The sequence below is a fragment of the Vulpes lagopus genome, chromosome 12 (assembly GCF_018345385.1).
Source record: "Vulpes lagopus strain Blue_001 chromosome 12, ASM1834538v1, whole genome shotgun sequence".
Classification (NCBI taxonomy): Eukaryota; Metazoa; Chordata; class Mammalia; order Carnivora; family Canidae; genus Vulpes; species Vulpes lagopus.
The window spans coordinates 19,339,910-19,360,296 of record NC_054835.1 but is presented as its reverse complement, the minus strand read 5'-3'; the positions used below and the strand labels follow the sequence as shown (position 1 = coordinate 19,360,296).

Sequence of the window (20,387 nt, the reverse complement as noted above, 5' to 3'; positions counted from 1 at the left end):
CAACTAGTGGTGCATCATCACTAGTGGTGATGTGAATATACTAAAAACCACTGCATTATACAATTTTAAAAGGTGAATTAAAAAAAAAAAGATTCATTTATTTATTCATGAGAGACACAGAGAGGCAGAGACATAGGCAGAGGGAGAAGCAGGCTCCCTGTGGCAGGACCCTGATGTGGGCTCAATCCCAGGACCCCGGGATCACTACCTGAGTCGAAGCTGATGCTCAGGGTTGAGCATTCCCTGCTTGGTTTTTTAAGCCCTGGTTCCAGGCCTCTCTCGCTCAGCAGGAAAATCTTTTTTTTTTTTTTTAAGATTTTATTTATTTATTCATGAGAGACACACAGAGAGAGAGAGGCAGAGACACAGGCAGAGGGAAAAGCAGGCTCCATGCAGGTAGCCTGACATGGGACTCGACTCTAAGATAACCCCTTGGGCTAAAGGTGGCGCTAAACCGCTGAGCCCTCAGCAGGAAAATCTAAAGTGCTTTAGTCTAATCATGGTCCGTTCCCAGTCTGGGAAGGCTTTTATGCCTACATCCTTTCTAGCACTTGCCTCTTCTCAGGGCCAGATCTGACCCACCACTTTGCCCCGTTTTCAAGATTTCCGAGTGGAGGTCCTCTTACTGAGCTGCTCCCCTTATCCCCACTGTTGGCATGAGAGAAGATTGCAGCCCAGAGAGAGTCTATGGATCCCAGATAGGTAGGATTAGGGCTCCTAAAAGGTACATCAGGGGCATGAGCACCTCTGTCCTTGTCCCTGGAAGCACCCGCCTTGGCTGGGTGGAGACAGTAGCGCTCATGTCCACTACACATTCACACATGTGATCTCCCCAGGTCCCTATGAGGATGTTGGCCTCATTTGTAGAGGTTCCGAGGCATCCCACAGCCAGTAGTTGGTAGGATTCACACCGGTGCAGTCTGATCCCAAAGCCCATGTTCTTTCTCTATGCTCTGCCCTCGTGGTCTCAAAAGCTATGCAGCTCTGAGTTTAGGGACCTGGGGTCCAGACCCTGCTGCAGCAACATCCCAACTGTGTGACCGCAGGAAGTCACCTAACCTCTCTGGTTCCTTTGCCTGTGTACTAAGCATCTCCACCCTGGGGTGGAGTGAGCTAATGTTCATGGATGTGTTACAAACTGTTTCCCAAATACTGTTGCTATTTGTTCTGTTGTTACTATGATCTACTATGCTTTCAAAAATCTGTTCCTCCAAAAATGTGAGTTCTTTCTTCCCTTTAGCCTTCCCACTCTGGGGACTGCCTTAGAGTTTTTCTCTGCAGGACATGTCTACCCACTCAACCCTCGTCCTTCCTTCCAATCTATCTTTTGTGTTTTTAAATTTTTTTTAATTTGGATTTAATTTGGATTGAAATACAGTCAAAATTCAAGAGGTATAGAAGGGTGACTATACACACACACACACACACACACATATATATATACACACTATGTATACTATATATACTATATATATATATATATATGCACATAATACATACATAGTCCCCTCCTGCTGCTACCCCCCCCAGCCCTCTAGGTCCCCCTATAGGCAGATCTTGGCAGTTTTTTGAGATATTTTTATATAAGCAAATACATATGTATACTGTATACACTGTTCTATACTCTGCTTCTTTTGTAAAAATGGAGGCATAATTTGCATAGAGCTGAGAGCACAAATGCATTTTTACATATGGATACACCGATGTGTGTCATCCTGGTGAAGATCTAGAATATTCTGGCCCCCCAGAAATTGATCTTTGGCCCTTCTGGGTCCATAGTACTACCACCAGGGGTTACTGTTCACTTATGTCTTCATTGGTTACATTTTCCTATATTTGAACTTCATGTAAATAGAGTCATGTACTTCTTCCCTTGATAATGTAATTTGGAGATCATCCTGTATTTGTACAAAAAGAGTTTTCTTTGTTTTCTGGCCTCATGGTGTCTGATGGTGTATTTGGACTGTACTTTGCACAGTCAGCCGTCTATACACCGAAACAGCATAGGTTGTTTGCAGTCTTCTACACTGCAAACATACGGCAGGGAGTAACCTTGTCTGTACATCATTTGACACCAGTTGGGAGTATCTGTTGGGTCACTTCCTAAGATGGGAGTCATTCGGTATGCACTCTTGTAATTTTGATGGCTGCTGCCAGAGAGCTGGTATCCGTGATCATACTAACTTTGGGGTTTTGGCAATGATGACTTTACAGCGGGAAAATCTGAATGCTCAGGGGAAGGCAGTGGCCCTGGGTGTCCCTGCCCTTCCCTGGGAAAGGGCACTAGAGGCTTTGGGATGGAGCCTAGTCTCCTGGTTTTCCTGGGGCCCTTCCCTGCCCAGGCTCTGGTTTCCTAGCCATGTGAGCATTTTCCTGTCTACCTTCTGCAGATTCTCCACGAAGTCTTGGCTGTCGCAGGTCTGCCATGTGTGCCAGAAGAGCATGATGTTTGGAGTGAAATGCAAGCACTGCAGGTGATGGGCAGAGGGTGGAAGAGGGTGAGAGAGGCGAGTAAACTCCATACTTTTAGTTTAGTAAGAGTCCTACTACTTGATTCTTGGCCATAGGTTGAGTCAGAGTGCAAGGGAACGCCTTTGAGAGTTCTTAAACCTATTATTTATAATCCCATTTGACATACCTCGGTATGATCAGCTCTCTGTAGGGAGATTAAGGAAGCATCAAGCAAGGCATTCCCAGAAGAAGAGGATGTTTGAGGTGGGTGTTGAAGGAGGAGTAGAAGTTTACCAGGTAGATAAGAAAGAAAAAGAATTCCAAACCTTTGACCTTGTACAAGTCCAAGAGGAATGGGAGGACTGTTCTTATCTATAAGGAGTTCTGAAGTTTAACCTTACATGTTGGCACACAAAGTGGGGAGAAGGGTCAGATAGGGGTGAAAACAGAGATGACCTGTGGTATTCACAGAAGAGGAGAGTTCAGGGAGAATGGCTTCTCTACAAACCCAACTTATTTCCTACCATTATGCTTTCTGGTAGGACAGAAGGATGAGGAAGGGAACTGTGTTGGGGGCAGAGTGGCCTCTGCTGCTATCAGCTGCCTTCATCTTACAGAGGATGGACCTGGAGTCTCTGCTCCCAGATCACAGCCCCTTCATTGCTTTGTGACCCGGGGCAAGATGCCTGCCCTTTCTGGGCCTCATTTCACAACCGGGCAGGCGGATGATCCCAGGCTCTTTATCTATCAGGATTGCTTCAAGATTCTGAGCTAGTGCGTGTAATAAAAGCATCTCGGCTCCCACCAGACTGGGTCTCGTGCCTGTCATTTGGATAAATTGTGTTTTCCTGATGACTCCCCTGACCACCAAGGAGATGATGTCAGAGCTTTCCACCAGTCTAGGTCTTCTGTGGCTCCTGGCTTTAAATTGGGGACGCCTCTTCTTTTCAAGCAGTACCTTTCACATGGAGAGCATAGCATGATCTTTGAGCCCCACGCTCTCCTACAATTGTGGTTTAAGGTTGGTAGGGCACCAATATCAACCCATCTGATTGTTGAGAACCACCAAGACATGGTGCAGCAGGTAGGACCAAACTGAGGGCCCTGCTCTTTCCAATTTGGCCCCCTGGCTGACTCTCAAACCACGTAGCCCATATTGGAATGCAGCAGGAGCCACCCCGTGCATTCCTGGGATCCCTTTGGTCATGTAGATGCTCTCCTTCCAATTCATCTTTTTTTTGTAAGTTCCTATTTTCTCCAGTTTTCTGAATGTAAGCGGAGGGTCTCCCTTTTCTTTAGAGAAGAGAAATAGATATGTGACCTACACAAGTTAAAATGGGTGCAAGTAAAACTGCTCCACTGTGAAGATTAGGCATACACCAAAGGGAAAGTGTCCTGCTCCTCATAGCTGCTAGGGCAATTGATGTGGGATGTTCCAAACTCCTGAGCTAATGTTTGTTGAGAAATGTGTGGAGATTGAGGCAGCCATGAGAGAGTGCCCAGAGCTGCTGGGCCCAGTGCCCAGAGCTCCCTGTGTGAGCCCTGAGAGCCCCGAGTGGCCCCCTGGGCACTGACCCTGCCTTCTTTCTCAGATTGAAGTGTCACAACAAGTGTACAAAAGAAGCCCCTGCCTGTCGAATATCCTTCCTTCCACGTGAGTGTTCTGCTCTTTGCTTTCACTGGGTTTGGGGTGAACTTTTCTGTAGCTTGATCTGCTCCCTGTTAATGGTTTCCCCTGTCATTTCTCAATAGAACCTCGGCTTCGGAGGACAGAGTCTGTCCCCTCGGACATCAACAACCCAGTGGACAGAGCAGCTGAGCCCCATTTCGGAACCCTCCCCAAAGCACTAACAAAGAAGGTACGCTGGTGGCAGCGGTCGTCCCCTCGTCAGCTGCTTCTGCCGGGAGAAACCCATCCTGTTCCTTTCCAAAAGGGAGAGTTCAGCAGGGAAGTGTGGGGCGTGCAATCCAGGATCCAAGGCCAGAGGGTGGCCTTCAGGGATTCTGTCTTTAGCCATTTTTAAGACCTCATATTTTATGTCCAAAGTCATAGTTAATGTGCCCATGACCTCCTTCCCCAGTTTAACCTGACGTTTCCTGAGCATGTACTGTGAGTTGGGAACTTTTTCCATCAATGTGTCTTTTGATCCTCACAGTAGTTGTAAAAATCGCATACTGATGGTACCTCGGTTTTAGATGAGGAAAGTGGGCACAGGGTCCCCCGTGAGTGAGGGGCAGGCCCAGAGCTGGTGTGCTCTGCCATAACACAGATTTTTGAAAGGAGAGTCTCAACACACCTGTTGTGGCCTCCAGGCACTAGTGGCTTCTGATGTCAGCTCCCTGGTGACCATACAGCCAGTGGCTTCCCCACTCTGCCCCGATGCTGCTGCGGGGGTGGCTTTGGGTTTTCAGTGTGTTGTGTCCCAGGCCTACACCGGGGCTTAGCATGCCCTTGCCTGCCTTACTGAGGGGCATGTGACCAGCTTCTCCAAGGCTTGGGCCAGGCTGGGGTGGAGGTTCAGGCAGGGAGAGGAGAAGCAGATGGCACAGCTGATGAACACCGGGGACCTGAAGATCCAGCGTAAGGGGCTGCTCCATATCTCACTGTCCAACAGGGGAGGCCAGTGCCTCAGAGCTGACTTCCTCATGGGCCAGCCTGTGCTGTCTCTCCGGCCTCCCTCCCCCATCATTGCATTTCCCCCGAGGTGGCATTCCCAGCAGGAATAGAGGTAGAATGGAGGGTGTAGGATCACAGACCTGAGCTCCAGTCCCAACTAGTCCCCTTTCTTGCCCCTGTGACCGTGGGTGAATTCCTTTACTTCTCTGAACCTCAGCTTCCTGGTTTGTAAGTGGGGATGAGAATGCTTCGTTTTCAGGGTGTTGTGAGGGTAACGAGATGACGTTCATGAACTTGCTCATCAGGAGTAGTGGTGGTGTCCAGACTGTCACAGATAGACGCACTTCCTTGGGAGGGGTGCTAGGCCCTGGATCTGCCATTCCCACCCTGCCAGTGTTGTCCTCTTGTCTGGCAGCACCAGATGCACCCCCATTTATACCATCTCACCGCATTCAGTCCTTGTTGGTTCTTCAGGACCCACTCAGGCCCCTCCTCCTCCAGGAGGCCCTCCTGCATGCACCTGCTCGGCCTTGCCCCGACATAGTTCTAGGCTATGTCTTCTCTTACCTCACTGAGGACACTGGCCAGCTGTCATCCTTCCCTCACCCCTATTTGTAGTCGTTCTCATAACCGGAGCTAATGGTTACTGAGTTCTTGCCAGGCACTGTGCTGAGGGCCACGTGTTTGACCCATTCATCTTCAGGACCTTCCTGTCTCTCCAGCCTCTCCTCCAGCTGCCTCTGCTCACAGCAGCTCTGCCCACACCCACCTTCTCGGGTTTACACACTCACTCCTCAGGAACACTTTGCCAAGATGTGGGCTAAGGACCGGGGACCCTGGCTGCACTCACCCCCTTCTGGATGTTTTTTTGCAGCCTGACCGCATGGCACAGTCACCTGTCTGCCCGCTGAGGGCCTATCTCCCCAGCGGGTGGGTGCTCTGGAGGGCGGGGCTTTGTCGTCTTGCCTCTACCTGGTGCCTGCATCAGAGCCTGGCACATAGCTTGTGGTAAGAACATGTTGGCCTTGAACACTGAGCCCGTGAAGCAGCAGCCGGTTCTTTTATAGAGAACCACTGTGGCTCAGAAAGGTGGGCTGATTTGAAGCAAGTCACCTGGGCGCTGAGCTGAGGAGCCCGGGATTCAACCCGCCTGCCTCATAGCTTTTCCTCCTCCCCTGGCGGGCCTAGCCCTGGGGAACAGAGATGGGATGCAGGATCATTGTGGGGTGCACAGGGAGAGGACAGGCTCAGTGGACCCAGCTCCCTCCCCCACTGGCATGTGGCACTGGGTAGTGGTGGCTGTCCCTGGACTGTGAGGCCCACTGCGTGGCTCTGGTGGGTTCTGGGGTCCCCAGAGCCTTGATGGTCTGCAGAATAAAAACCTATAGAACTCAACATTCAACATAATTTGGCCCCAACTTTATGTTTTAAAGATTGTATTTTTAAGTCACCTCTATACCCAGTGTGGGGCTCAAATTCACAACCCCGAGATCGGGAGTCATATGCTCTACTGACTAAGCCAACCAGGTGTCCCTAGCCCCCAACTTTTTTGACCAAGGAATTCCAATCCTGTCCCCTAAAGGATTGGAGTTTGGGTCTGGGAACTTGGTCAGGACCAGTGTCCCACCTGACACAGAGTCCCCCTGTAGCCCTCTCTCAGCTGGCCCTTTGACTTTGCTAGGGCCCAGACCACTGGGCAGTCCTAACCAGTAGGTCTGCAAAAGAGTGGAGGGAGCATTTATTAGACACTACTGTGTACCATATACCAAACACTTGTCAGAGGCTAAATTCATTAAGAAACCCTTTTGTGTGCTTGGCTCAGAGCCAGGCACTGGGTTTATGAGGAGCAGGCCAGTCCCTGCCCTCACAGGATACTCTGGGGGGTGGGGGAGAGACATTTTTCAGAAACCCCCCAAGATGAGGAAAGGTGCTAGCTATAGGAGGATGAGGAGGAGCATGGTCCCCACTGGGCTTGAGAAGGGCTTCTGAGAGGAAAGTATGAGCTGAAGATGAGCAGGTGTGCCCCAAGGGATGGCATTGAGGTGAGGGTCTCTCTGTGCCATTCTTCCCTTGAATATTAGACCAGTAGAATGTCAGGATGCCTTGGGCAGACTTCTTCATTTTTAGGCAGGGAGGGGAGGGTCCCAGCACGGGGTACAGTGACAGTACCTGCCCACTTCTGGTGTTTCTCGTCCCACAGGAGCATCCTCCAGCCATGAACCACTTGGACTCCAGTAGCAACCCATCCTCTACCACCTCCTCCACGCCCTCCTCGCCGGCACCTTTCCCAACATCGTCCAATCCATCCAGTGCAACCACACCCCCCAACCCCTCTCCTGGCCAGCGGGACAGCAGGTTCAACTTCCCAGGTAACCACACCTTGGGGCTTCTGTGTGCCTTCAGGGTAGGGTCAGATGCCCCTTCTCAGCATGCCCCAGCAGGCTCAAGGTCAAACACTGCCACCACTAAGAAAGAGCATTTGCTGGGAGCCAAGCATTGTGCCAAATTCAAGTACATTACCATATTTACACCTGATGAGAGCTCTGAGGTAGATGCTGTTATCACAGCCATTTTACAGATGGGGATACTGAGGTTTCAGAGGAAGTGGCTTACTCTGAGCTGTATAACACGTAAGGGACAGAGCCACCATCAAGGCCAAATCTGTCTGGCATAAAGCCTGGATTCTTGACAGGATCCCCAGGCTGCCCTCCCATGCATGCGGTGGCTTCTCCTAAGCATTGTTCACTCAGGGCTTTGAGCTCTCAGAAAGCATGGCAGGCAGCACGGAGGGCTGGAGCAGACCCAGGAGGTCTGGGAGAGGGACTCTGAGGCTCAATTGCTTACCTGCTCTGTGATCTAAAAAAGCTGCTTATGGGGGAACTTTTGTTACCATGAAACAAAAGACCCCATGAAGTTGGGATTTGGTTTATTCCTACTGTGCAGTTGAGTACACTGAGTCTCAGGGGTGCATGCTAGAGGTAACCTTTGCCTCCACCATAGCCCGGGCTGCCCTGCACTCTATAAGGCCAGGGTGCCCCCCTCCCCACCCCCGTCTCAGCAAGGCCCACTTGCCTGTCTCAGGACATACCTTGGTCTTGGGCCTCCCTCACATCTCCTTGCAGTTGGTCTTGGCCCTTCAGTTGGCAGCCAGGAAGAAGGAGCAGCCACTGGGACACTCCAGTTTGCTCTGGGCCCAGTCAGGTCAGGCCCCACCTGTCACTGGTCCTTGGGGCTCCAGACTTGGTGGGTGGGTGAAGGGGTCAGAGCCACAGATTTTCCTGTGCCAGGGGACTCTTAGCTGGGGCCACATGCAGCCAGCAAGAGGCCAGGTAGCCTCTCTGGGCCTGTTTTACCAATGTGCCAGGGATTTCTTTTAGGGTCACTGGGAAACTGAGATTTTTGTGGGAATCTTTTCTCTTTTTTTTTTTTTTTTAATCTTTTCTCTTTTGCCTGCCCCTTTGCTCTAACATGCACCTGGCTGGATACCCTTTGCATTGTCCCCATCACACCTATCCCCTCCCTGCAAGTGGAGCGACAGCCCTTTTGAGCAACCTCCTCCTCCCATTCGGCTCTGTCATTATGCTCTGAAACTGGATCTTTTGCTAAACTCCTAGGTTGGATTTTTCTAAAAGGAAGTCCCTGTTTGAAAAACAGGCCACAGAAAAAGTCCGTTTTGTGATGTCAGCCAGAGCCTCTCAGCTTTCCCTGATGGGCCCTCATTGTTCTGTGCACAGAGCCCTCCATCTCTCCAGGATCTGTGTTCTTGCTGGGCATGGCAGTGCCCCTGGGCCCTGCCTGGTGGTTAATCTGGGAAGTCATAACTCCCACCATGCCCCCATTCTGCACTTCAGGGGAGCATTTCTGTTTATCTCCAAGAATAAAGCCGGGGAAAGGCTATCTGTACCCCTGTTTGACAATATGACAACTGTGTCAGAGTCCAGAGCCCCAGCGCATCCCCTTCAGTGAGCTGGGTTTTTGTTTTGTTTTGTGTGGGGTGGTCGGGTTGCCAAGGGGGTGAATGTGGGGCTGAGGGGGGCCACTCCTCTGCACATGGCTCAGCCAGCTTTCACAAGCACCATTTCTTCCCCCTTGGGTTTTGCCCCAGCTGAGCTCACACAGACTGCACAGAGAAGCAAGCCTGGGAGATAAAGGGAATGGGCCAGGGCTCTGCAGCAGATCCTTCATGGACCAGTCCTTCCTGGGGGCTCCTGCCAGCACCCATTTCCTTCTAGCTCCCATCCTCCTTCCTGCATGGATCACCCTGCTCTGCCCCACCCCATAATCAGCCCCCCACCCCCACCCCCGGCCAAGTCCCTGCATTTGCTGTTCTGTGTGTGTGACTCACCTCCTCTTCTGTTTAAAGCTGCCTACTTCATTCATCATAGACAGCAGTTTATCTTTCCAGGTGAGTCCTTTGCATGGTTCCACTAACTGCCCCTCACGGTGAGCCTTCTGTCCAGCCCCCCTGAGCACCCTTTCCCCTGGGCACCTCTGAGATGCTGGAGTCTCACATATACCTATTTTGAAAGCTGTGTGTCACAGCTGGAAAAGACAGTTGGGGGGGGGTGTCACCTTGAGGGGACCCTTCACAGGGACAGTGACTTCCTGAGAGGAACCTTGGCATGGAGCCTGTTCAGCCTCTTGCATAGAGAGACTATAGGATCATGCAGCAGGGAGGTGGCCAAAATCCAGTTTGTAGAATGAAGGAAGAGACCTTTTTGCTAATGCCTTCTGAGCATCTGTCAGGATATCTTCCCCTATGTCATGACAAGGAAGCTGCTTACAGAACCTATCTTAGAAAGGGAAGCCAGTTTGGAAAAGTCTGCAGGCTTCACTTACTGACTGGGCTTCTCCTTCCTGAGCGTTGCTGCGTAGCGCCTCCTGCTGGCGATAAGATAAAATGCAGCTTTGTTTTAGAGTTTCAAGAAGACCACTTTCAATCTCTGATTTCCTTCCACAAAACTTGCTTTGCACACTCACTGTGTGCCAACCTTTGCCTTTGGCCATATTGCTTCCCCCAAGGAATTTGTGTGGTTAGTATCTGTTTCTCCAGCTGAGGATGACAAGCATTCCTATCAGTGATTGGCTACCTTAATTCTTTTTTTGGGGGGTGGGGGAGGGGCTACTTTAATTCTTAATTGAGTCATAGGGAGTCGCTGTGTGTTTAAACAAAGACTGTGGCTAATTATTTTTCTCCTGGGTTAAACAGACCTGTCCTGAAATGCTATTTTGGTTAGCTCAGCATTTTCTGTTCCCCAGCCCAGCTCCATTAGGGGAGTGATCTGGAGCATTTGTAAGTTCTTACAGGACTATTTGTATGGCTTTGGCCACATGTGAGCAGGCTGGCAGGGGTCAGGGGCCTGGGGCTGGTCCTGTGGAGGCTCTCTGAGCTGCCTTGGTGGTTTCACACCCTTTTTTGTCACGGTTCGCCTCTAAGAGCCTCTCTGGTTTCCAGCTGTAGGACAGAGTACAGAGGAGTACTCAAAAGCATTGGAAGAATGTCGCTCTCCTTCCCGAAGGGTCCATCTTGCTCTGAACACATGTCAAGGAGGGAGGAGAAGGAACGTATTTCTGTTAAAATAAACATGGACACATTTTGGAGCAGAATGCAAAAGACACTCTTAATGTTTAAGGAAACATAGGAGGCCTCAGAGACACTATTCCCTCTCACTTGGGGTGCTGTTTCTTCCTACTGCCACCCCCTATGCATGCGTCTGTCTTCTGTGGGAATATTTGAGCTGTATCTGAGAGGTAGAAAGGTCAGGCTGCCCCTGGTAGTCTGCAGACACCATGTAATGGTATCTGGGGGAGGCCTTGGCAGAGTCTTCAAGGGCCCAGGATCCCCCAGAAATGTTGCGCGTGTGCACTTCCCTGATAAAGAGTCCCACGGCCTCTCTCAGATTCTCCAAGTCTGTGAGGTCACATAGATGATCTTTAGGGGGTAGCCTTGGATAAAGCCTTAGAACTTGAGGGGGTGTTGGTAGCTGAGTTGGGCAGCTCTTTGTCCTAGCAGGCAGGGAGAGGCTGCTAATAGCTTGAGCCACTGCCACCTATAGTCTCTTTTCTTTTGCTGACCAAAGAGGAGGGAGTGAGGGGCCCAGCCAGACCTGGGGCTGCCAGCCTCAGGGGAACCAAAGAGAGGGACCAGAAGGAAGCAGGCAGCAGAAGGAGCGCTGCTGGAAGGTTTTGGTTCCACACTGGGGTGACCCATCTGTTTGGTGTTCCCCAGATGTGAGACTTTCAGTGCTAAAAGTGGGAAACCCCTAGGCTCAGGGTCAGCCCCTGCCCAATCTTCGGGCCCCAGGAAGTATAGACTGTGCATTTCTTCTTCTCCCCAGAGAGCTGCTCCACCAACGACCTAAACACCTGGAAAGCCAAGGGGGTGGGGCCTCTGGCTCCCACCAGAAATGCCCAGCAGCTGAGCCAGACACCAGGTGTCACTACTGAGCCATCTGCGAGCCCTGCCTTTGGGCCTCTGCTGGCCTGGCCAAGGCAGCTCACTGTTCTCCAGGGCTATTGCATCCAGCTGCTGCCTCTGAGCAGACAAGGGTAGCCTTGACCCCCACATGTCCAGTAAATAATAATCCTGTCTGCTTTTACCACCTGCTCCTAGTGGACAGTTTGGCTACAGGGGAACGGGGTTCACTGGAGAATCTCAACGTTCTCTCTCACCTGGAGTCCCTTCCCAGCACTGAGCCGTGTGGGCCAAACCAAGTACAGTAGAGGTCACTTCTGTGTCCCATTTTAGGAGTGACAGTGGCCTGGCGAACACGTACTCAGCCCTACGAGGGGCTGGCTGCTCGAGGAGGAGCCACTCCACTGTGTGGGCTGGGTTTGTAAGCACCTTGCCCTTTGGGGGAGGGGGAGGGGGAGGGGAGTCTCAGACCTTGTGTTTGATTTTTGTTTCCTCCAGACATTTCGGCATTTCCACAGGCAGTGCCATCCCCTGATGCGGCGGACAGCACCCGGTAGGCATCCCTATGCCATGGTCTCTTTCTAGACCCACACCCTGGACCACCTCCCACCCCACCTATAAGTGTCTGACTACCGTCCCCCCTCAGCTCCAGATGCTGCCGTATGCCTGGGCCAGCCAGGCAAGATACCCCTTGGGCAATTCACTCCCTGCATCTGTGAACTCGGCCACAGGGTTTTATTTGCCTCCTGTGGGTGCAGCTGGCATTGGATAGGGATATATGTAACCCTGGAGCAGTTTTGTGATGCAGGAGAGGTGAGCAAAGGCCACTTGGAGTTAGAGACAACTACTAAAAATGGCTCCTGTTTGCGGAACCCCTTCAGGGAGCCCGGCTCTGCCCAGCCCTTGGCTCCCATTTCCTCACACGGGCCTCAGCCTGGTGAAGGCAGGTGTCTAAGTAGGTGTCATCCGTAACATACAGAGGAGAAAGCCCGCACAGAGATGTTAAGAAATTACGTGAAGTTGGTTCTCAGGTAGAATTTCAAATTTCAAACCCCGTGTGTGTGTGTGTATGTGTGTGTGTGCGCGTGTATGTGTGTATGTGTGTGTGTGTGTGCGCGTGCGCACGGGCACACACTCAGAGCCCAAGCACTGGGCATCAGATTTGAAAGGGGCCTTGTGGTCCCTGATGACCCGTCTTCCCCACCACCCTTGGGTTAGTCTGAAGAAGGCCAAGGCCAAAAAGGGAAATGGGGTTTGGTCTTGGGCCTCCTGTCAGTTTCTACAGCATCCAGACTGCCTTTCCCATGACCAGGTAGGTCACAGTCTGGATGCAGGCCTGGTAGCCCTCTCTCTGACCTCACATGGGAGTCCAGATGTGAGAGCAGGGTGGACAGCCCTCAGCATCTCCCTGACCAACTATTTTACCTTTAGGCTCGACCACCAGCCAAAAGCAGATGTGCTGGAGGATCACGAAGTGGAGGTGAGTGAGGGGGACACGCAGCCCAGGGACCCTGCCTTCCTTCTCTCCATGTTGTCTCAGCACACACAAAGGTGTGGGGAGCACAGGGGTGCCGGGCCAGCAAGGGCCATCTCAGGGGCCCACTGAGGCAGGTGCACAGCAGGGAAGAATGAGGAGTACAATGAAGCAGGCTTTTGTTTTGTTTTGTTTTTATCTTTGAAGCTAAAGTAAGCGCTTGATTCTCCTGGTTCCCACCCCTAGTCCAGAGGCCTGGTGCCCAGTGTGGGAGACTCCTAGTCAGTCTAGGGTGGGGCCAGGCATTTGTGTGATGTCAAAGCCCCCCAAGTGATCCTGATTATAGTTAGGCCCAAGAACCACTGTCTTAAACCCTTGAACTAAAGCATCAGCCAAGCCTGGCTTCCATCAATGCAACGTGCCTTAGAATGTTCGCTGACTGACTTATTCCTGCTGAGAGGAGCATCAGAAACTGTTTAAACAAAAGAATGCCCAGAAAAGATAAATGGGGTTAAATTCATCTGTGCCAGGGAATGTTAATGCTCTTTGCTGGGAGTTAGATATCAGTAATGAGTAAATCTTGGAGCATTCTTGGGAAGAAGGGCCTTGGGCCCACCTGGGCCACCCACCATATTGTGTGGATGAGGACGTTGAGGTCCTGTGGTGCTAAGTGACCTGCCCACAGCAGGTCAGAGCAAGAGCTACAACCAGAACCTGGATCTCCTGATCCCATGCCTCTCTATTGGGGCTTTGGGGAGAGCGCGTCGGCCGAGCCCAGATCCACTGCCCAGCCCCCCATGCCCTCCCCCTCCTTCCAGGCTGAGGAGCCAGAGGCTGGCAAGTCAGAGGCAGAGGACGACGAGGACGAGGTGGATGACTTGCCGAGCTCCCGCCGGCCCTGGCGGGGCCCCATCTCTCGCAAGGCCAGCCAGACCAGCGTATACCTGCAGGAGTGGGACATCCCCTTCGAGCAGGTGGAGCTGGGTGAGCCCATTGGGCAGGGCCGCTGGGGCCGGGTGCACCGTGGCCGCTGGCATGGCGAGGTGGCCATCCGCCTGCTGGAGATGGACGGTCACAACCAGGACCACCTGAAGCTGTTCAAGAAGGAGGTGATGAACTATCGGCAAACGCGACACGAGAACGTGGTGCTCTTCATGGGGGCTTGCATGAACCCGCCCCACCTGGCCATCATCACCAGGTAACCAAGCCCCTGCCTATCCCGCCATTTCCCCAAGTGCCCTGTTATCTGTGGGGATGCTCTGGGGAACTGGGAGGCCTGAATGGGGTGAGGTACAAAGAAAGAAACCAAAATAGCTTCCCATCATAGCCCCATTGACATGAAAAAATAAAATGATGCCTAAGGTTAAAGAAAATCAGATGTTCTAAAAAGGCACAGAGTGAAAACCAGCCTCCTCCCATCCCAACTGGGTGCTTCTCCCCCAAAGGTGGAAACTATGAACAGATCCTTAGTGTGCCTTCTGTTACTTTGAGAAGTTTGTTGATACTCGTGGGTTTTTTTTTTAAAGATTTTATTTATTTATTTATTTGTAAATTTATTTATTTATTTATTTATTTATAAATTTATTTGTAAATACTCTCACCACAGCTGATTTCAAGCTAACGACATGTTCTCCCTCCGGCTGATCACTGGTTGCCCAAGTTTATTTATTTAGTCAGTCCTCTTTTGCTGGGCACTTTGCTATAGTGAACATGTTGGTGGACTTCTGTGAGTGCAAGTGCTAGGGGAGAGTATATGAATGTGCTGCTCTGAGGTACATTGTCCCTTTCTACTCCAGAAAGTGCTCACCAGTCCCCCCTGCCCCCCAACTTTGGTGTATGACAGTCCATTCCCCTAGTACCAGGGCTGTGAGGCTGCCCTTGTAATTCAAAAAATTGTTGTTGGGTGTTTACTTTTACAGTCAGGAACAGTAATTAGAGGTTACTGAAGGTAGTTTGGAATATACAGGGAGGTTTCAAAAAGCAACTAGAAATCACTTTAATCCTATCAGCCAAGAGTCCCCTCTTTAATATTCTGATGACATTCCCCATAGCCAGACCCTGTGCTTTGAAAGAACCTTCGTCCCCCCTCAAATAAACTGTATTTACTAAGTAAAAATTCATTTCCCTTTTTCCTGTTTATCAGAGATGTAAACCAGAACCACCAGAATTCCTGAACACTGTGATTCAGGCAGGTCACACAGCAAGGGAACAAAATTCCAGCCCAAAGCAAAACATGATTGCCTTAGGTTATATCAGCTCAGCAGTCCCCAGGGCCCTAGCGCACCCCCCCCCCCCCCCCCCCCCCCCCGCCGGCGCTGTCCGTCTATTCACCTGTCCGGCTCTGTTTACCCACCCAGGGCTGTGAGAATCTGAGTCTGTTTAAAGGAAATACATAAAAAAAAAAAAAAAGCAAAGCATTCATTACCCAAAAAAAATCACATTTTAGGATATGCTGAGGGGATTCGAAAACAGACAAGGAACCATCAGCCAATGTCCCAGACCCTTCAGCCAGTTCTCAAAGTCTCTGAGGCTCTAAGAATCCTCTCTCCTTGGAAAAGTTTCCTAAAACTAGCCCCTTCATGAGCTGCCTTAGTGAACTCTTGGGAACAGGGGACAATGAGCCATACATTCTCTCTGGGTGCTTGCTCATCCTGGGTTTTGGGAATCCGTGCAGGGGGAGACCTGAAAACTCGAGCCCATTGTCTGGTAATCACTTTGACATCCTTGAAGCCACCCCACTCCTACACATATCTTTACTGTAATAAAATCTCTATATTCAGAAAGCAGTAAAAATGGTCATGAGAATCATTATAGATAGTACCAGATGTTGCTTGATTATAGTCCTCTAAAAGACCAGGATCTTCCCTGAGTTTGAGGGGGGACATGTTTCGGCCTTGAATCCTCCAAAGGTAAGCTGCTCTGGGTTGCTAGGAGTCTCAGTGAACTGGGTGTCCTGTTCTGGGGTGCATAGGCCCTGAGCTGCAGGGATCGGGGGACACGTATATGATTTTGCACACTCAGGCCCAGCCCAAGAAAGAATGGTTGTCAGGGGCTTCGTTAAGAACGAGGATTCTGGGGGTGCCTGGGTGGCTCAGTGGTTGAACATTTGCATTTGGCTCGGGTTGTGATCCCAGGGTCCTGGGATCAAGTCCTGTATCAGGCTCCCTACAGGGAGCCTGCTTCTACCTCTGCCTATGTCTCTGTGTCTCTCATGAATAAATAATCTTAAAAAAAAAAGAAAAAAAAAAAAAGAACAAGGATTCTGACCCTCACAGTCCAGGGGACAGAGAGAGTCCTCCAGAGACCAGGGACACAACTCTCTCCAAGACTTCTCTGAGGCTCCCAGTGGGCTGGGGTTCAGCTGCACTGGCCCCATCCCTCAATCTGACCTCACCACTCTTGACAGCTTCTGCAAGGGGCGGACTTTGCACTCATTTGTGAGGGACCCCAAGACGTCTCTGGACATCAACAAGACCAGACAGATTGCTCAGGAGATCATCAAGGTAAAGGGTTATCCAGCTGGTTCCAGGGTTCCTGGCTGTCCCCTGCTCCGTTTCTTCTCTTAGCTGGGGTTCCTCAAGGGTAGGACCCCATCGCCTTCCCTCGTCTGTGTCTCAGCCACTTAGAGCCAAGAGGTAGATGCCCAGTCTGTGATGACAAATGAATTGGTTGGGGAGGAATGCAGCAGGCTTTAAAGACACATGGCCTGAGTTCGAATCCTGGTAGCACCAGCTGTGTGGCTCTGGGTAGGTCATTCAGTCTCTCTGAGCCTTGGCTTCCTCTCCCGTAGCATAGGGATTCCAACGTAGCCTCCCCCATTGGATTGGCGCAAGAAAAACCCACTGAGAGCATGTTGGGCCCAGGGCCTGGCACTCAGTGACAGTTTGCTAGAACTGATTAAGGGCAGGGTAATATCCAGATCTAAGTTTCATGAGGACTGGCCTTCAGGCAGCCTTTTTTTTTTTCTTTCATCTTTTTTTAAAGTAATGAAACACAAAAGAAAAGTTTCTTTTTAAGTTGCTTTCTTTAACACCAAGCAGGCTTGGATAAAAGCCAGACTGCTGCTGGATAGGGGTTCCTCTTCTCTTGTTTTTGTCGAAAAGCTTGCTGTAACCAGCTTCCCTCAACTCTCTGTCTCCTGCTTTCTCCTCTGCTTTCACTCCTACCTTTCCTTTCTCTCCCTCCCTCCTACCCATCGTGTGTGTGTGTGTGTGTGTGTGTGTGTGTGTGTGTGTGTGTGTGTGTTTGTGTTTGTGTGTGGTGTGTCTTTCACAAGGAAAACACCAAAAAAATCACAGTGACTTTTATGAGCAAACCAGGATTTCCACGTGACACTTAACATGTGGCTAAATTAAATGAATTAAATAAACTTTGAAAGCCTCGAAACTGAAATAGCACATTTCTGCCTTCACTTGCAGTATGTCTCGTTTCAGAGGAGTTGGAGGGACCTACTGGGTATCACACTTGTTTCAGACTGTCCCCCAAACTTGCTGGGTCCTATTTCCCCTCTCGCCCCTTCTCTGCCCTCCTCCCTTCTCCTTAAGGTCAGAGCACTGGGGAGTCGTGTCTTGTTGCTCACTGGCTAAGGTCAGATGAACAAGCCATCCGGAAGATTCTAGGGGGCAGATGAGAAGTTACTTCTGAGACTTTAGAGCTGCAGAGCCGGAAGCCACCTCTCTGCTGTCTTGTTTGGTTTTCCTCCTGCCAAGAAGCTGTCCCTTGCCCCCTTCTAGGATTTTCTAAGCCACTTCTTTTTGTACTCCTCTGTGGTGTTTTGAGGTTCAAAGTGCATTAACAAGGTCCTGAACTTTTGGCTAGGTTTGTGACTTGGGGGCCACTTGGGAAACAGTATGACATTGTGGGGAGGGGAGTCTGTGCGCCAGACCTGGGTGCTTTACATCTTGTCTCTTAAAGCTAGCTCTTTGAGGCTGTGGACTAGCCTGGAACCAAAACTTCAGCAATGCTGCTTAATTGCTGTGTGGCCTTAATTGCTGTGTGGCCTGGGGCAAGTGACTTCCCCTCCCTGAAGCTTGGTTTTCTCATCTGTTCAGTGGAGACCTTTTACTGCATAGGATTTTGAAGATGACAGGAAGGGACTTGCATGAGGCATCCAGCTCTTTGCCCAGCCCAGGTGGGGGCTGAATCATTGTCCCTCATCTTCCTGCCCCCCTGACATGAGGCTTGCTATTTTCCAGGGCATGGGCTATCTACATGCCAAAGGTATTGTGCATAAAGATCTCAAATCCAAGAACGTCTTCTATGACAATGGCAAAGTTGTCATCACTGACTTCGGACTATTTGGGATCTCGGGCGTGGTCCGAGAGGGCCGGTAAGTTGGTTTTGAGTGTCTGGATAGAATAGGGAGGAGCTGGGCAGTGCCAGCCAGGCTTCGGGGTGTCACTGAGGTCTGGGCACCCTTGCAGCCTGTTACTGAGGGGCAGCCTTCCCTCATACATAGCCCTGCATTCTCAGGCTGACCTTCATAAGAGGCTGGGTCCCCTCTTTGCTCACTGACTTGGGCGGAGGGCCAAGGTTCATGTCCCCAATGAGGAAGAGCATCCGATTTTATTTCCCCAAATCTTGAAAGGCAGGAGTGGGGAGAAAGGCTTCTCTCCAAGAATCTGGGGGACCGCCAGGAGGGAGAGTAGCACGTTATCTGGAGATGAGCCCCAGGCCAGGTTCTAAGATCCACAGGGAGGCATATATCCTAGGGTAGAGAATCCACCCCCTGCTGATACCTGTTACCGGCCCACTTTCCTGAAAGAACCTGGTTTCAATGTTGTGTAACATTCTTGCCTTTGCAAGTGTAGGAGCAGCACTGTTTTCTGGGTCATGCATGGGTGGTGTGCTGGCCCTCGGGCATGGGTATGCTAGGCAGCCTCTCCTCCCCTGGCCAAAAGGCCTCATGTCCTTGCCCTGGCTTCTTGGCCTCCAGGCGTGAGAACCAGCTGAAGCTGTCGCACGACTGGCTCTGCTACCTGGCCCCGGAGATCGTACGAGAGATGACCCCTGGGAAGGACGAGGACCAGCTGCCGTTCTCCAAAGCTGCTGATGTCTATGCATTTGGGTGAGGAGGCCCTGACATCCTCCCTCCTGTGGCTCTAAGGCCAAGTGTGACCCAAAGAAGGGGCCCTGCTGGCATTGGGGACAGGGAGGAGGGGGGAGTGTTGTGCTTTGAGTTCTGGCTCTGCCTCTCTGGCTAAGAGACCACATCCTGGACCTTCTCTTTTCCCTGCTCTAAAATGCGGAGAATTAACAATACCTCCTGTAAGGTTGCTTCACGAGGACTAAGTCAGGTGATTTCTAGGTGTCAGTCTCACCCCTGACCCCATGAAGGCACTGCCCAGAGCTCAGAACTGTCCCCCTGGGAGAACCATAGGATCCTACCAGCCAGTCTCTAGTGCCCCACAAAGCTGACCAAAAGAAAAGTAGCATAGAAACGTAACGTGAGGGCCACCTGGGTGGCTCAGCGGTTGAGCATCTGCCTTCGGCTCAGGGTGTGATCCCGAGGTTCTGGGATGGAGTCCCACATTGGGCTTCCTTCAGGAACCTGCTTCTCCCTCTGCCTTATGTCTCTGCCTTCTCTCTGTGTCCTCATGAATAAATAAATAAAATCTTAAAAAGGAAAGAAAAACAGATAAAATCTGTTTTAATAATGTGTCTAACTCAGTAGATCCAAAATACTATTATTTTGACATGTAATCAAAATTTAAAAATGAAGGAACCGTTTGACCCCACAAAGTTTCCAGAATCTGGTATAGAATATGTTACAGCACACCTCAGGTCTACTCCCCACATGTCAGTTGTTCAGTAGCCCCACGTGGCTAGTGGCCCCAACCCTCGGCAGTGGCAGTGAGGGGCTCATGGAGAAGGCCAAGGTGAGTCAAGAAAGGTGAGGGAATTTGGAGAGGCTAGGTGAGGGCCTCACTGTGTAATCTCTGGGTACTTTCCCTTAGGGGTAGTGCTTTCATCTCCTGACCTTGGACTATTACTTCCTGAGCACCTCTGTGCGCCAGGCACTGGGCTTGGCATTCGTTACTCCCCAAACAACCTTGGACATTGGCATTAGCCCTACTGAGATTAGACGGGATCTCTCCTATCCAAATACTAACCAGGCCCCACCCTGCTTAACTTCAGAGATCAGACAAGATCAGGTGTGTTCAGGGTGGTATGGCCATATTCTAGACGAGATCCTGTACCAGGAACTCTGTTCAGAGCCTGTGCAGCCTCAGACTTCCCACCACAACAGATGTGTAGGGCCAGGGGTCCTCTTGTACTCAGGAGGAGCCACCAGGATGGCATCACAGGATTTCTGGAAGCCCGGTGAGTGGGGAGAGCTGGAGGAGGATCCTGGATGCTCTGGCTGGGTTCCTGGCACTGTGGCAACAGAAGCCCCTGGGCATGAGCTGGGCCAGGTGGTTCCGGAGCTC

At 51.0% G+C, this 20,387-nt stretch overlaps 1 protein-coding gene across 10 annotated transcripts in view; it reads left to right on the top strand.

The window, feature by feature from the left end:
• Positions 1 to 20,387, top strand: part of KSR1 (kinase suppressor of ras 1) — a 154,588-nt gene that overhangs the window by 121,762 nt on the left and 12,439 nt on the right. For 8 of the 10 annotated variants that reach the window (XR_005983087.1, XM_041724958.1, XM_041724961.1 and 5 more), the window contains 11 exons: positions 2,391 to 2,474; positions 4,044 to 4,105; positions 4,204 to 4,310; positions 7,269 to 7,437; positions 9,432 to 9,473; positions 11,982 to 12,036; positions 12,915 to 12,963; positions 13,776 to 14,155; positions 16,364 to 16,460; positions 18,153 to 18,286; positions 18,893 to 19,024. Coding sequence is in view for 9 of the 10 variants with exons in the window: in XM_041724958.1 (XP_041580892.1) it covers positions 2,391 to 2,474; positions 4,044 to 4,105; positions 4,204 to 4,310; positions 7,269 to 7,437; positions 9,432 to 9,473; positions 11,982 to 12,036; positions 12,915 to 12,963; positions 13,776 to 14,155; positions 16,364 to 16,460; positions 18,153 to 18,286; positions 18,893 to 19,024 (1,311 nt within the window). In the remaining variant the exon portion in view is untranslated. The remainder of the gene's footprint in view (positions 1 to 2,390; positions 2,475 to 4,043; positions 4,106 to 4,203; positions 4,311 to 7,268; positions 7,438 to 9,431; positions 9,474 to 11,981; positions 12,037 to 12,914; positions 12,964 to 13,775; positions 14,156 to 16,363; positions 16,461 to 18,152; positions 18,287 to 18,892; positions 19,025 to 20,387) is intronic. The other 2 variants (XM_041724959.1, XM_041724957.1) reach the window with 1 other exon arrangement.